At 58.8% G+C, this 13719-nt stretch overlaps 1 protein-coding gene across 1 annotated transcript in view; it reads left to right on the top strand.

The window, feature by feature from the left end:
* Nucleotides 1-3681: 3681 nt before the first annotated feature.
* LOC117652466 (exostosin-1) overlaps nucleotides 3682-13719 on the top strand; it is a 107109-nt gene continuing 97071 nt past the window's right edge. The window contains exons 1-2 of the mRNA XM_034397411.1: nucleotides 3682-4625; nucleotides 6826-7165. Of these exons, the coding sequence (XP_034253302.1) occupies nucleotides 4043-4625; nucleotides 6826-7165 (923 nt within the window). The 5' untranslated portion in view covers nucleotides 3682-4042. The remainder of the gene's footprint in view (nucleotides 4626-6825; nucleotides 7166-13719) is intronic.

The raw sequence follows: 13719 nt of genomic DNA, 5'->3' as shown, positions 1-13719 counted from the left end.
CAACGGGAGCAACGGGAGCGCCTGGATGGAGGCTGCAGATTACGCTAACAGGGAGTACAGGGAGTACAGGGCGGCCGCGTCGCCCTCCCCTTCCCCCACTGCTTCCTTCCAGAGCCACGCGGAGGCGCCACCGTACCACGGCCATGCGAGCCGTCATTAACCTCAGCCTGTCCAGCGAGCGCTGGAATGAACCCGTAAAGTCGGGCAGTGCCCGCGCTGCCCGCGCACTCCGCCAACAGCTCCATGAAGGCCCTAGCCGTGGAGGCCGTGAAGGCCCCAAGCGGCGGCGCGCACCGCCACAGCACGGCGATGAGGCCGCGACGACAAGGGGATCGGGTGTCCCGGTGCATCGGATCCCCGGCGTACCTGCGCTGCATCGCGCCAGACCGCGGCATCTGGGGCGCCACTTGCATTTTCAAGGGCCGTTCGCCGCGACGCCGCGACGCCGCGACGCCGTGAGGTTGCGTAATGCGGCGCCGTTTCGCTCCCTCTCTCTCGCACTCGTGGGGCGTCCCGGATGGGTGCGAGAGAGACGGAGCGATGTTCGACCGGCAGGCCGTGAAACTGGAGGACCCGGCGGTGTCCGCTGTCCCGGGGCGCACGACGACGGCGGCGTCTCGTGTGTGCACCGCAAAGGGTGCAGGATTAGCGAGGGGGGGGGGACGTCGTCGGGTGCCGATTGAGCCGATCTACCCTGCGCTGCGCCCGACTTCTAAATGTAGCTCAGAATTAGGTCTTCCGAGACGGGGTTGAAACAAGAGCAGGGTGTGAGTGAAGAGTGCCGCGACGATGCGGGAGTCGCTTTGATCACGTCACTCCCGATTACCTGCCGGAGAAATCCCCGGCGAGTTTGCTCTTCGTCTGTTTGTTTCGCGGGCAAAGTTTTCAGTGCAGAACCTTGTGCGGACCGGCCGGGACCGCCCCCCGCCCCCGCGACTCACACTCGCGCGCCCGGCCCGCACGCTGTGGTGCCGCTGGTCGTGCCGGTGAGATGTTTCCCCGGTTATCCGCTAATTAACACTGGACACGGCGGCGGCCCAACTCCCCTGCTTCTGCTCCGGGGCGCCCGGGGGTGGGGGGAGCAGGGGGAGACGGGTCGAGGAGAGATTCGATTCCGAGCGGGCAGCCGACGGCCAGCCGACGGCAGCCGACGGGCAGCGCACGCTTCGGCGACCTCTCATTTCCGGTTCCGCCAAACACCGATCGGCCAAACACGCCCAACACATCCCGGCGTCCCGGCGTCCCGGCCGTCCCGGCGCCCAGACGGGGCGGGGACCCAGGCCGGCCGGGCCCGCCGGTGTTGTTGTTGTGTACCTTTCCACCTCCTCTGCGATTCACGATTCACAGATCGCGCGATAGCCCGGCCCTGGCCCGGCCACGGCCCGGTCCGCAAACTGCCCCGCCAACCCTTCACGCTCGGCCGCGCGCCGAGGCCGACGCCGAGGTCCCGGGTACCCGGGTAGATATGCTGCGTAGATACACCGCGCGCCGGGGACTTTGCCTTCGGAGTATCCGCGCACTCACGCATCTACTCAGCGCAAAGCACACACACACACACAGGCACACAGACTCACACACACACGCGCGCGCGCGGACCGCACGGCCATCAAACAAACGCGTCTGCAACAAGCCAACAACAGCAACAACAACAATGACAACAAGGATAAACTAGAGGCAGCGCAAGGAGCCCTGCTCCTCCCGCCAAGGCTGGAGGGTCTTTGCTCCGGTGACGTTGGCCAGAGTCCGGCATATATGTGTCCAGCCCTGCATTTTTAATGAACGTCTTGTTCTCGAGCGCGTTCGTGTGTGTGCGTGTGTGCGCATGCGCGCGCACGTGTGTGGGAGAGAATGCAGAGAGAAGCGATGAAGGGTAGGGTACCTCCATTATACACAACAAGATTTTATGAGCACTTGTGTACAGTCCCTGTGTACACCGGCAGCGCTGAACTAAAGTACACGTGGAAGAAAACTGCAAAGTGTGCTCGCGAAATTTCACCTTGATAACACAAGAGAAGATGATGTTGTTTTGGTATCGTCGACTAAGGTCTTTTTGTCGAGGGGAGGGGGTCATTTTCTTGTCTCCGTCTTGTGGCTTCAGACTACTTGACCCCGCAAACGGTGGACAAGTCGGCCCAAATGAGGCCCGGCCGCGAGTTGAAGACTGTGGCGCGGGCCTCCCAGCCACTCAGTGGTTCTCTGTGCTAGCACAGCTGTAACGACCAGAACTCGGAAAAAGTTGGAGCCACACAGCGAGTTGCGGCGCGCCGCGGCCCAGCCCGGACTGCCTCGCACTGCCTCGCTGGCGGAACGGGACGGGCAACGGGCATCGGGCGACGCTCGCCCCTTCGACAGGATTCCCTTTCAAGTGTCACCAATCGATGTCTCGACAAAGGAGATCCACCGCCAGGCAGGCAGGCAGCCAGGCCGCCAGGCACAGCACGGCGAAGGCAAACAGCCTTTCGGGAGGCACCGGCACCGCCCGCCCCGCCCGCCCCGCCTAACTGGCAGGTGTCTGCCGAGCAATATTCCGAAATGCACGTCGCTCTGTCTCTCTCGCACCCCTACGGGACGTCCCGTGAGTGCGACAGAGACAGAGCGACGAAAGCGACTCTTCGGCGTCCCCCTGCCGGGAGGAAGGGCTGAGACGAGGGACCGGAGTGGGGGTGGGGAAGCGGGTTGGGTCGGCAAGACGCCGCTCTGCTTTTCGTCCAAGTGTCAGCACTATCTCTGCACGCCCCGGACGGCCCGCAGTCGATCCCCGGAAAAGCTTCATTTATAGTGTAGAGCCGTGTCCTTGCAAAATGGAACGCCAACGCCCGGCATGGCCCGGCCGGTGCGCTGACGTGTCACCGGACGTCTTCCCGGCCCGCCGGCCCGCCCCCGCCCTTAGCCTTGCCCATCACGTTGCTGGCCGGGACAGCCAGCCGGGACAGCCAGCCTGTCCTCCACCTTCTTAATTTTGAGCCTGCCTCCTCCAACCTCCTCCCCTCGCGACCGAGATGGCGGAAGTTGTGCTTGCGCGTCGTAATGGAGCGTTTTCATTAGCTTCTTTTTTTTACGAGGTCGTTGTGTGTCGCGGTGGGGTGGGGCGGGTCGGGGCGGGTCGGGGCGGGTCACCGCAGCGCGCCCGGAGGTCCTACGGCCCTGCCCCGCCACGCCGGCATGCTGGTTGTGTTGCCTACCCTCGGGTCGGCGGGCGCTCTTCGCTTCGCAGACTTCGCAGCGGGGAGCGACGATCGTGTCATTGTTTTCTTGCAGTGCATCAGCGTGTTTTAGTTTTTAGTTCCAATTCTCGATCCCGTCCCAGTGGAGGCGCAACGTCTCGTCCTACCGTGAGATGGCGAGATGCTGAATAAGAAATGTCTGGCTGTTTGTGTTGCTGAGAGGCAGGTTTCAACTATTTAGCAGTCCACTGCCTCGCCGGATGCCGGGTCGCTCCTCGTACGCAACGTCAAAGATTCATTTTCAAGAAGTGTCTGGAGCGAAAATAAGTCTGGCGTCGCCAGGGACGGGACGAGTTTGAACTCCGCGCGGCGCGGTGGCGCTGGCGCTAGTTCGGGCGCTGCCCGCGCGGAGACCGCGGCAGCACTGGCGCCGTTTGATGACGCAAGCCTGGCAAGCCCCCTTCTGCCCCTGCGTCGTCTGCTGGCCGCAACCCGCCGCGCCGCCGCCGCTCAGTTGGGTGCGCGCCGTGCGAGTGTTTGCATCCGACGTCGCGTCGTCTGCTCCGCTCCGTTCGGTCACGCTCACGACTCGCGAATTTCCGCCGGCGAATACTTACGTTTGTGTTCACGGTCGAGCGTCGAAGTCGGGCTCGGACTGCCACTGTTGTCCGGTTTTGTGAATGTGATTCGCCGCAAAGTGGCGTGAAAATGCGTCGTGCCGGGCTTTCTGTGCTGGGCTGTGTTTGTTAAAACGCGCCATGGAAAAGCAAGTGTTTATAAGTGGAACTGTCAACAAACCAGGAGTGAGGTTATGTGCAGTGATGTGTTTGTGAGATTTGTGTGAAGCCTGCTGCCCAGGGCAGAGTCCTGTGGTCAAAATGCAGGCCAAGAAACGATATCTTCTAGTCTTGTTATCATGTGCCTTCTTAGCATACTGTTATTTTGGAGGCTATCGGTTGAAGAGCAAAAATGTTATTCCCATCAAGCAAGGACTTCCTCACTTTTTAGACGTGACTGACCAGCTTTACGACAGTGATGTGGACTCATCTCCACACATACGTCGAATGGGAGAGTTCCAAGGAGACAATTACAGCAAGTGTCGGATGGAGACATGCTTCGATCTTGAACGCTGTCGTGCAGACTTTAAAGTTTATGTTTACCCTTCAGCAAGTGATAGTGAAAGTGATGTCGATGCGGAGTTGCCTACACCACCTCAGAGTCCTGCCTACCAAAAACTGCTCAACGTAATTATAGAGTCAAGATATTTTACTTCCGATCCAGCACAAGCGTGTTTATTTGTCTTGGCAATAGACACATTAGACAGAGATTCACTTTCTCCTGATTATGTGAGAAATGTCCAGGCTCGCGTTCAAAGGTTGAGATTGTGGAATAATGGACGTAACCATGTCATCTTCAACTTATACTCTGGGACGTGGCCGGAATACCTCGAAGAGAGTTTAGGTAAGTAACCCTTCCTATTGTCAATATCCTCCTTAAATTCATTGGGTGTCTAAATTGGATTGAGTTTGCTTTGGTTGATGGAAAATATGAATGTCTTTGAGTAGACCTCTGAATTGTTTTTCATTTCACCCTTCACCCTGTGGTTTTCCGACTGTGTCCAAGCTCATCATAAACAATGAAATATTTTATGGCTTCAGGAAAAGCCTCCTCGAAATTACCCTCTCCCAATAGTGAAAAAAGCCAATCATAGTACACTGATGCAGGTAACTTACCATTCCATTCCTTCAGTAAATTTCAATCCATTTGTTAGGTTTTAGGCTTTCTTCTGGTTCTTGAGATTTTTCTATGCATTTTCATGATTATTGTATACCCTCAGCCGGTCGTAGTGTGTGTGTTTTGTAGCTTTTTCGCGTCGGGGGGACCACAGCGTTGAGGTTATGGCGCTGGTTGTTTACGCCCGATGGGCGACATAACCTCCTGCTTGTGCTGACAGTCCGGCTATCGACTCCCTTCTTTCGCAGATATCAATTTCAGAATGAAGTTGACAGTGCCTCCTTCATCGCTTCATTTGTTTATTTTTTAAGCAGGGTTCAGTTTTTTAAATCTGTATCATGTTCAATTCATGTTTTTCATGCTAGCGTAGTTTGCGATGCCAAAACCGTTGTCTGAATTCCACACACTTTAAGTGTCTTACATCTTACACAGTCTTTAAACCCCAAATCTTTGAAAATTCAACACTCATTATAAATAGTTCTAGTGTGGTAGAGAGTCTTGTTAGCTCCTTTATTGAAAATAAATTGTTAATGTCAGAAAGTAGTGTTCACCCGGCAATAAAATAATTGACGCATGGCAAATAAATCAATAAACTGTCAGAAACTTAAAAAAAAAAAATTTAAACTGAATACTAGGGGGTTGCCTGTGATTTGAATGATCCTCCTCAGTTCTGTCCGGGTTCAAAAATTAATGAGAGAGAAATATGCAAGGCTTGTTTCACTGTGGTCCCTGCCAAAAAAATCGCTTCTGTTTGACTTTTGATTTGAAAAAATGAGAAAGGGGGATGGGGGCTTGTAAAAAAGTTGGGAGGCACTGCAAAGTGTGCGATGTTGTCTCTGGGAAACATGCCCCAATAATATTAACGGAAGGGGCCCACCAGGCCAGGCCACCAGGCCGAGCGTGGCTCCCCAGAGAATCCGCCCACCACCTGCTCTCTTCCGCCCCTCCCCCTCCCCTCGGCTCCGTCCCGGCTCCAGCCTGGCTCCAGCCTGGCTCCAGCCTGCCCGAAGCCCTCGCAAGTCTCCCGGCATATCTGGAAAGTCGGAACGACTGAATTTTGGCCGCCGCTGCCGCTGCCGTGTTTGTGTTTCGGAAACTCACGGCCCGCTGTGCCGCGCCGCGCCGCACCGCTGCGCCAACCAACTTTTATCTTTGGTGGTTTTACGATGGTGACCTACACCAGTCTAGGCTAGGCCAGGGGGGAGTGAAGGGACGGGGTCCGGACGAAGGGAAAGGGAGGGGGGGGGAGGCCTCGGGGTGCAAGGGGTTGGGGAAGGCGGCGCCCCGTGGAGTGTGAGTGATTTGTTTTGAAGGGTAAAGCAGGGGAGGGGTGGGGTGGGGCACCTCTTGGAGTGAACGTTCCCGCGAGGCAGCGGGGCAAAAGGGGGGGGGGGTGCAGGCAAAATGACGGCGATAAGGTAATCGGCCGTTGATGTCGAAGCCGAACAGGACGGGCGCCGCCTCGTCTCGTCTCCCTGCAGTCTGCTGGCAGTGTGCTTGCAGTGTCCCTCGCACGTCTCGAACGCGTCGATCGGCACAAAAAAGAATCTTGATTCATGTCATGGCTCCATTCATGTTATTTTATGAGAAATTCGAGGAGAAAGGCCTCCGGATCAACCCATTTTGTTCCCCAAATTTCTATAAAAAAGATTATTTTTTAAAGAAATGGTATGAAGCAAATAGAAAATGACTCCGTGCCTTAGAGCACTTGCACTGCAACAAAAATAAAAAGGCGTTTCGACTGTTTACAGTGTAGGACGGCACGCCGACGGCACGCCCTCCTCTTGCCGGCTCGGCTTTTCCCTGCTCCAAATAAAGCTGGCCGATAGCATCTGAACGGCCTGCAGCGTTGCCCGGCCTGGCCAGGGCCCGGCCGAGGGCCTGCACTGTAACGCCACTAACGCCCTTCGGCCTTCCTGCCCCACAGGCTTCAACCCCGGCATGGCCATCCTGGCCAAGGCGAGCATGTCGACGGCCAGCTTCCGGCCCGGCTTCGACATCTCGATCCCGCTCTTCCACAAGAACCACCCGGAGAAGGGCGGCGAGCCGGGCTTCGTCACGTCCAACAACTTCCCCGCCGCCAAGAAGTACCTGCTGGCCTTCAAGGGCAAGCGGTACGTGCACGGCATCGGCTCCGAGACGAGGAACTCGCTGTACCACCTGCACAACGAGCGCGACATGGTGCTCGTCACCACCTGCCGCCACGGCAAGAGCTGGAAGGACCTCAAGGACGAGCGCTGCGACGAGGACAACGCCGAGTACGACAGGTGAGTCCATCTCGCGCGCCTCGCCCACGACAAGGCCGACTCGGAGGCGGACTGGCGCGTCCTGGCGCGTCCTGTCGCGTCCTGCGGGACCCCGAACGTTACCTGTGCCCCAAGTGGGGCCCGAGTGGGCCGGCCTTGCCTAGGCTAGGCCCCGCCGCCAGGCCCCGCCGGGCCACCTCCCCCGGCCAAGGGCAGCCTCCTATTAGCCCGTGTACCTTAATTGGACTCGCTACCCCACGTGGGGCCCTGACGCGCCGGGCCACTCCCCTGTCCATACCGGTGAGGCCGTCACGACGGCCGTCAGCCCGAACTCTTTAGCGGGCATGCTGATGATCCTCCTTGGCGCCCTGCAGGCCCTTCAGCCCTTCGGGTGATTAGCGCGACCCTTATCGCGTTTTTATCATCCGACGGTGCAAGCCAAGGCGCTAAATGTCGACCCTAATGACGGCGGAGGGCGGACGGCTTGCTTGCCGATGGGCCGACGGGAAGGGCGGGGCAAAGGACGACAGCGCGACAGCGTCTCACGCCCCGGCACAATGAAGGGCTGGCGGAGGGGCAGCCGAAGTGGACAGGGGCGCTCCGAACGCCTGCGCGGTAGGCAGCCCGAACGCGGCCGCGTCGCCGGGACTGCATCGCCGCGGTCGCAGGCGGCTCGCTGTCGCCGACGACGGGGACCTCGCTCGGCGACGACCGTTGCGTTTTTGTGTGTGATCTACATGAAAGCAAGGGATTTGGCCCTGATCGGCATCAGCTGTTGCTGGAGGGAGGCGAGGCAGAGGGCCTGCAACGCGGAGTGCTTGCGCAGTGCGCGGCAGTGCGCGGCAGTGCGCCCCCGCTGTCTGCAGAGTCTGGGAGCCGCGCCAACGCGCCAACTTGCACTGCCAACTTTTATTTCACCATAACCCCGCCCTGCCCCTCCTGCACTGTGAAAATTTGGATCGTCGCTATGGGATTTCTTCCACACGTGATTGCACGAGTTTTCCTCACAAGAATGTCATGGAACCGGCTGATGACTGTGTTTCCACGCCAATTTGAGACGGCACGATCGTCATTTTCAAGTTATGACAGTGTCATCCGTGATTTTGCCGCATCGAGTGACTACAACTTTTAACAGTGTAGGCGGTACTTGACTTTTTTTTTTTACTCGACGCTCTTTTTCTTTTCCTCTCTTTCTGTCCGATTCGCTCTGCCGGGCCGCGAAGTTATATGCGAGGGCAGCTTGGCGGCCTCCTCGAAGCCGAGCCGCGCGCCGCCGCCTTTTCCTCCTTTTTCAATAGGCGAAGTTGGGCGGCGCATCGCGGCGCATCGCGTCAAACCAGCGAAACCAGTGAAACCAGGAAACCAGCGGCGTGGAGTCGCCCCCCTTTCGGCATAATTAGTCTTTCTCCGGCATTGTCGCTGGAGTGGAATCGAGTTGTGTGTGCGATTCGCGCATTCAGATCTGCGGCCGGGGAGACAAGTGGTGAGTGGAACTTTTGCGTTGACAGTGGCGTGCGCGTCGCGTCCGCTTCCAAAGTCTCCTCCAAACTCGGAGCTCCGCAAACCCTGCGATCGGACTGTGGGCCTTTATTACCTCGATCCTCGGGCGCCCGGCGGAGGCTGAGGTGGAGGCCGAGGTCGATATGGAGGCCGTGGCAGTGGCGTGGCAGTGGCGTGGCCGAGGTGGACGGACGGCACGTGACCGCCACGCCACTGCAGTGCAGCAGGCCGAGGCCAGCCTCGCAGTGTGTCGGCCTAGGGCCGGAAGGGCCGAAAGGAGAGGAGGAGGCCGTGCCAGCCGCAGCGGGGCCCAGGCCCAGGCCGAGGCCCAGGCCCAGGCCGAATCCAGCCAATCACTCGACCAATTATTGAACTCTGCGAATTTGGTCGGTGTGCGCGTCGTGGCCCGGCCTGGTGGTGGCACGGTTCGCGCCCTGCCCGCCTGCCCTGCCCTGCCCTGCCCTGCCCTGCCCAGCCCAGCCCGGCCCCGCCCGGCCCTGGGTCAATCTGACATGGCACATCCCGGTCCGCCCCGGTCGCTTCATGTTTCATGAGCCCCATGGCGCGGCGCAGCGCTGCCGTGTGAGCGTTCTCCGAATCGCGCCCAAGGCCGCAGGCGGTCCAAAGTATCAACGAAAAAAAAAGAACCGCGCACAGAATTAAAATAAAGAGAAACAAAATGGCTTTTGATGGTCGAGCGTCAAAAGGAAACATGAAACCTCTTCTCGTACATCCTTTATTTTTTAAAAAATGCATTCTTCTTTCAGGAAAATTTGCATTGAACTCGCGCTGTAACTTTTTGAAATATTTTTTCGGTCTTTCTGATGTGTACTTTTTTTGAGCACGCCTAATTTGCGAGTCGTTTTGCCGTCTGCGGTGGCCTTCCCCCCCCCCCCCCCCCTCTCGGCTCTCCCGTGGAGGAGGCAAAGCCAGCGGACTTCCCCTCCACTTTCCGGATAAATCGGGGCAAAATTGGCGCGAGCGAGCGAGCAGGGCTAGTTGGCCGTTGGATGGCAAGCCGATGGCAAGCAGTCGGTAAAGCGTGGCGAGGCGTGGGCCCTACGTTGCGTTAAATGGACTGCGAGACGATGAGGTTATTTCAGTTGGTGTAGGGAGGGGTTATCGGCTCGAACGGAAAGGGCTGCTCCGCCCTGTAGGGATCGGTGTAGTTTGCTGCGTCAAACGGCGGAACGGCACCACGGCCGCGGGGCTTCTGGCCCACCGCCACCGCGCCGCGATGCCTGAGAGACCGAAATAGTCGATGCATCGGAGGGAACGCGAACGAGTCCTTTTTGCGGCCCCGTCGCTTTGGGGCGTCAGACGCTGCGTGGAGGATGCAACAGTTTTGTCCGGAATCGTAAAATTAATAGTCTTACGAAGAAATTTCTCCGAAACCGCGAAGGAAATGGCGTTAGTCTTTTTACCAATGAAAATCTAGTAAAGATTACAACTATAGAGAAATTTTGCTTTTTTTTCTCGCTTCACTGTAACGTCTAGCTCAAATTTAATTTTAAGGCATTCCGAGTGCAGTGGCGGTTCCAGGTTTTTGACAGTGCTGTGGCTGCGGCCCGGGGCCCGGGCCAGGCGGTGCGGATTCGGATTCGAACGGACACTGGGGTGCTGAAGTTGTCAGCGAAGTGCGGATCGGGCATCGGGCCGCATCGGGCTCGGACGCGGGCCGGCTCTCATTCTGCCGCCTGTCCGGTTCGGTTTGCCTCTCTCTCTCTCTCTCTCTCTCTCTCCCTCTCTCTCCCTCTCTCTCCCTCCCTCTCTCTCTCTCCGGTCCCCTCGCACTCTGGCGTCCCCGAGGGCGCTCTGTGTGGCGGCGCGTGGACAAGGCGCGTGGCGCAGGCCCCGAGCGCGCGGGGATGGAAAGTCGTGGCGCAGTCAGCGAGTCGCACTGCTGCACACGCACAAAAAAAAACAAAAAAAAAAACAAAAACAACTCAAAAACAACAAAAAAATCACACATTATAAAAATTAAAATAGCCACGACTTTACTCCTACGCCTTCTAAAAAAAATTCTATTTTTTTTATTTTTTATGTTGAGAAAGTGAAAGAGTGGTTGGATGGCAGAGAGAGAAAAAGAGAGAGGGAGGGAGGGATGGTGGGAGAGAGAGAGAGAGAGAGAGAGAGAGAGAGAGAGAGAGAGAGAGAGAGAGAGAGAGAGAGAGAGAGAGAGAGAGAGGGCGCGGCCTTGGACCGCGTTGACGGCGGTGCCTCCTTGGTGCGCTGTCGGCGCTGCTACGCTGCTGTGTGGTCTCGGTTGGTTGAAAACCCGGCCGGCGCGGTCCGGCCCGGTCCGGCGGCCGCCGCTTCGAATCTGATCCGAGACAAAGTGAAGGGCTGCGCGTCGGGCCAATGGAGCCCTTGGCGGCCCCCGGCCGGCCCTTGGTCCTGGCCCTTGGTCCTTGCCCTTTGGGGGGGTCAAGCCTTTTCCGAGGGGCCACGGCCTGGTGGGCGGACGGGGCGCACGGACACGCAGAATGGACCGGGCGGGCAGGGCGGGCAGGGTCCGCTTTGGATGCTAAGTGGGAATGAAGCCACTGCTCGGTACACTGCACTGTGTGTGTGTGTGTGTGTGTGCGCGTGTGTGTGTGTGTGTTCCTCTCTCTCTCCAGGCCCGCCCGAAGTAGGTCAAATTAGATTGAGTAGATTGGCAGGCCTGGGCAGGCCCGGTGTCCTTTCGGCAGCCAGTCTGTGCGTGCACGGCGGCACGCGGTGGCACGGCAGTGCGCCAGCACGGCATCAGTATTCATAAGGCTGAGAGGTTCATCAGGTCGCCGGAGTGCCCCGGGAGCTGAGCTGTATACATACTCGATCCCCCTCCGGGATGATCCCCAGGGATTCGCCCCCCGCTGCGTCGCCGCCGCGTCGCCGCTGCGTCCAGGTGAAAGTTGAGGGGAAGGAGGTGTAGAGGCCTGTGTCAGCCGGGCGCCGGGTCAGCCATGCCTGCGGGAAGACAGCGGAGACGTGCCGGGGGCGGGGCGGGGCGGGGCGGGGCGGCGACCCGAGGGTATACGGCCCGGGGATGATCCCAGTCGATCCCCCCGCCGCTCCCCGGGCCGGCCGGGCCGGCGGGGTCGACACCAGGCTTTCCTTTTGTTTGGACGCCAGGGGACGAAATATCACTTTGCGCAAGGCTGCAGCGTGGCGGCGGCCCGGCGGGGGTGGGGGCAGTGGGGGCGGGAGCAGTGGGGGCGGGTGCAGCGGGGTGGGCGGGCCCAGCGACTGCCTGGTGGGCTTCGCTGTCTTGGTGGTCAACACAATTACCGCCTCCGTGTCGTCGGAGTTCGGCCCGGGTCGCGTGGCTGCGGCAGAGTCCGGCCCACGGCGTGGGTTGCCATTGATGACAGCCAAACTTCGGTCGATCTGCATGCGTGCTGGCGGTGGTATTGAAAAGGCCAGCGACTCGCCTTTGTCTTTGGCGCCCGGGGCGGAACCAGCAACTCGACAATGCCCGGGCATTGCCGTTGCCAGCGGGGCCCGGCCGCCGGCTGAGGCTGGAGGCTGGAGGCCACTGGAAGCTCGAACCGTGCCAATGTTTCCTTTGTCTCAGCGCCCCGTCTCTAACTTGAGCCCGTCCCTTCCGGTTCCCCTTTTATTTTTTTCGAGCCCTTTTCGCTTTCCGGGGATTTGTTTGTCTTGGCCGGCCGGATATCCGGTTTATGGGGCGCCTGGATTAATCTGTATCGGGCGACCGGTCCGCCAGCCAGGCCGTGACCATCCCCTTATCTGGCGCTCCAGGCCAGTGCCTCTCCGGGCTGGCCTTCCCTTGCAAGCCGTCGACGGGGCTTATGCGGCGCACAGTGGGCCAGAAGACCGGCGGAGGCGGCCAAAACTCCAGACGCGTTTTGAGCCCCAGAGTCCGTAAGTGGGGCTCGAACCGAACGTGTGACCCCACCAGTGGATTCCTCGTTCGAAGAGCAATCCATTGGTAGGGTCACTCGCTCGATTCGAGTCATGTTTAGCTCAAAACGGTACGACGTCATGGACACACTGTGAAAAAAGGACCGGTGGCCGGGTTGTGTTGTTGTTGCTGGGCCGGCCGTCAATGCAGGCAGCGCGTTGAACGCGTTCCCCAACTTACCTTATTCAACCTGTCCTTGGCAGGGGTTGCCGTGTCGGCCCGGCCTTGCTTCGCCCGCTTCGCCCGCTTCGCCCCCGCGACATTCTCTCGTTGTTGTTGCTCCAAGTTTTTGTTGTTTCGTTTTTTTTTCTCTGCTTTCCTCTCCGCCTCGCAACTCTTAAAACTCGTCGCCGTCGTCCCAACTTATTCTGTGAAGGATGTCTCGCTCGTGGTCAGGATGTACCTCCCAGGGGTGGCGTTGGCGGCGACGCGACCGCGTTTCGGGGCTGTAGGACAACGCCCACTTGCCGTTTAAAGCGACTTCATATTCAGTTTGCTTTTTCCTCCGCCGTCTTTTTTTTTCTCCGCCCCATCCTGCGCGTTTTCATTCTATATCGTTCGGTTCCGCGCGCTGCCCCGCCGCCGCGCCGCCGCGCTGCCCTGTGGGCAATTCTAATCTTCCATAAAATGTCTGCACAGCGCGCAGCAGCGGAGCAGCGCAGCTTATAAAAAAGGGAAAATCCTCAGCCATTCTGACAGCTCCATTACGGGGCAAAATAAAAGGCATCGGCCGAATGGCCCGGCGGCCGCGCACTCGTCAGGACTGTGTCACCGAAGCACCACCGAAGGGCAGCAATGGGGCATGAAGGCTGCAGACAAGTTTTTTTTTTTTTTACAAATTTAGACACTGAGGAAATTTAATCGTGACGTGATGACATTCCGGCTTCCAGCGTTCCGTCGTTTCGAGCTCCTCGTTTTGGGACCGCTATGCAGCACCCCGCCCCGCCCCGCCCCGCCCCGCCCGTGTCCGTTGTTCCGCATGTAATCCGCTTGCTTGTCTTTTTCACTGTCGTTCCGTACACCGCCGCGCCTCCCCCGCGAGGCCCGTGCCCCCCCCCCCCTTTTCCAGTCTTGATTTGATGCTGCCATTAGCATGCCCCGCGCCGTGCAGCCTTATTAGCTACGGGGCATGTGATGGACATCAAAGCTGATTGTCCCCCCTCCC

Source organism: Thrips palmi, unplaced genomic scaffold (assembly GCF_012932325.1).
Source record: "Thrips palmi isolate BJ-2018 unplaced genomic scaffold, TpBJ-2018v1 HiC_scaffold_7, whole genome shotgun sequence".
Classification (NCBI taxonomy): domain Eukaryota; kingdom Metazoa; phylum Arthropoda; class Insecta; order Thysanoptera; family Thripidae; genus Thrips; species Thrips palmi.
This window is presented reverse-complemented; position numbering and strand designations above follow the sequence as displayed.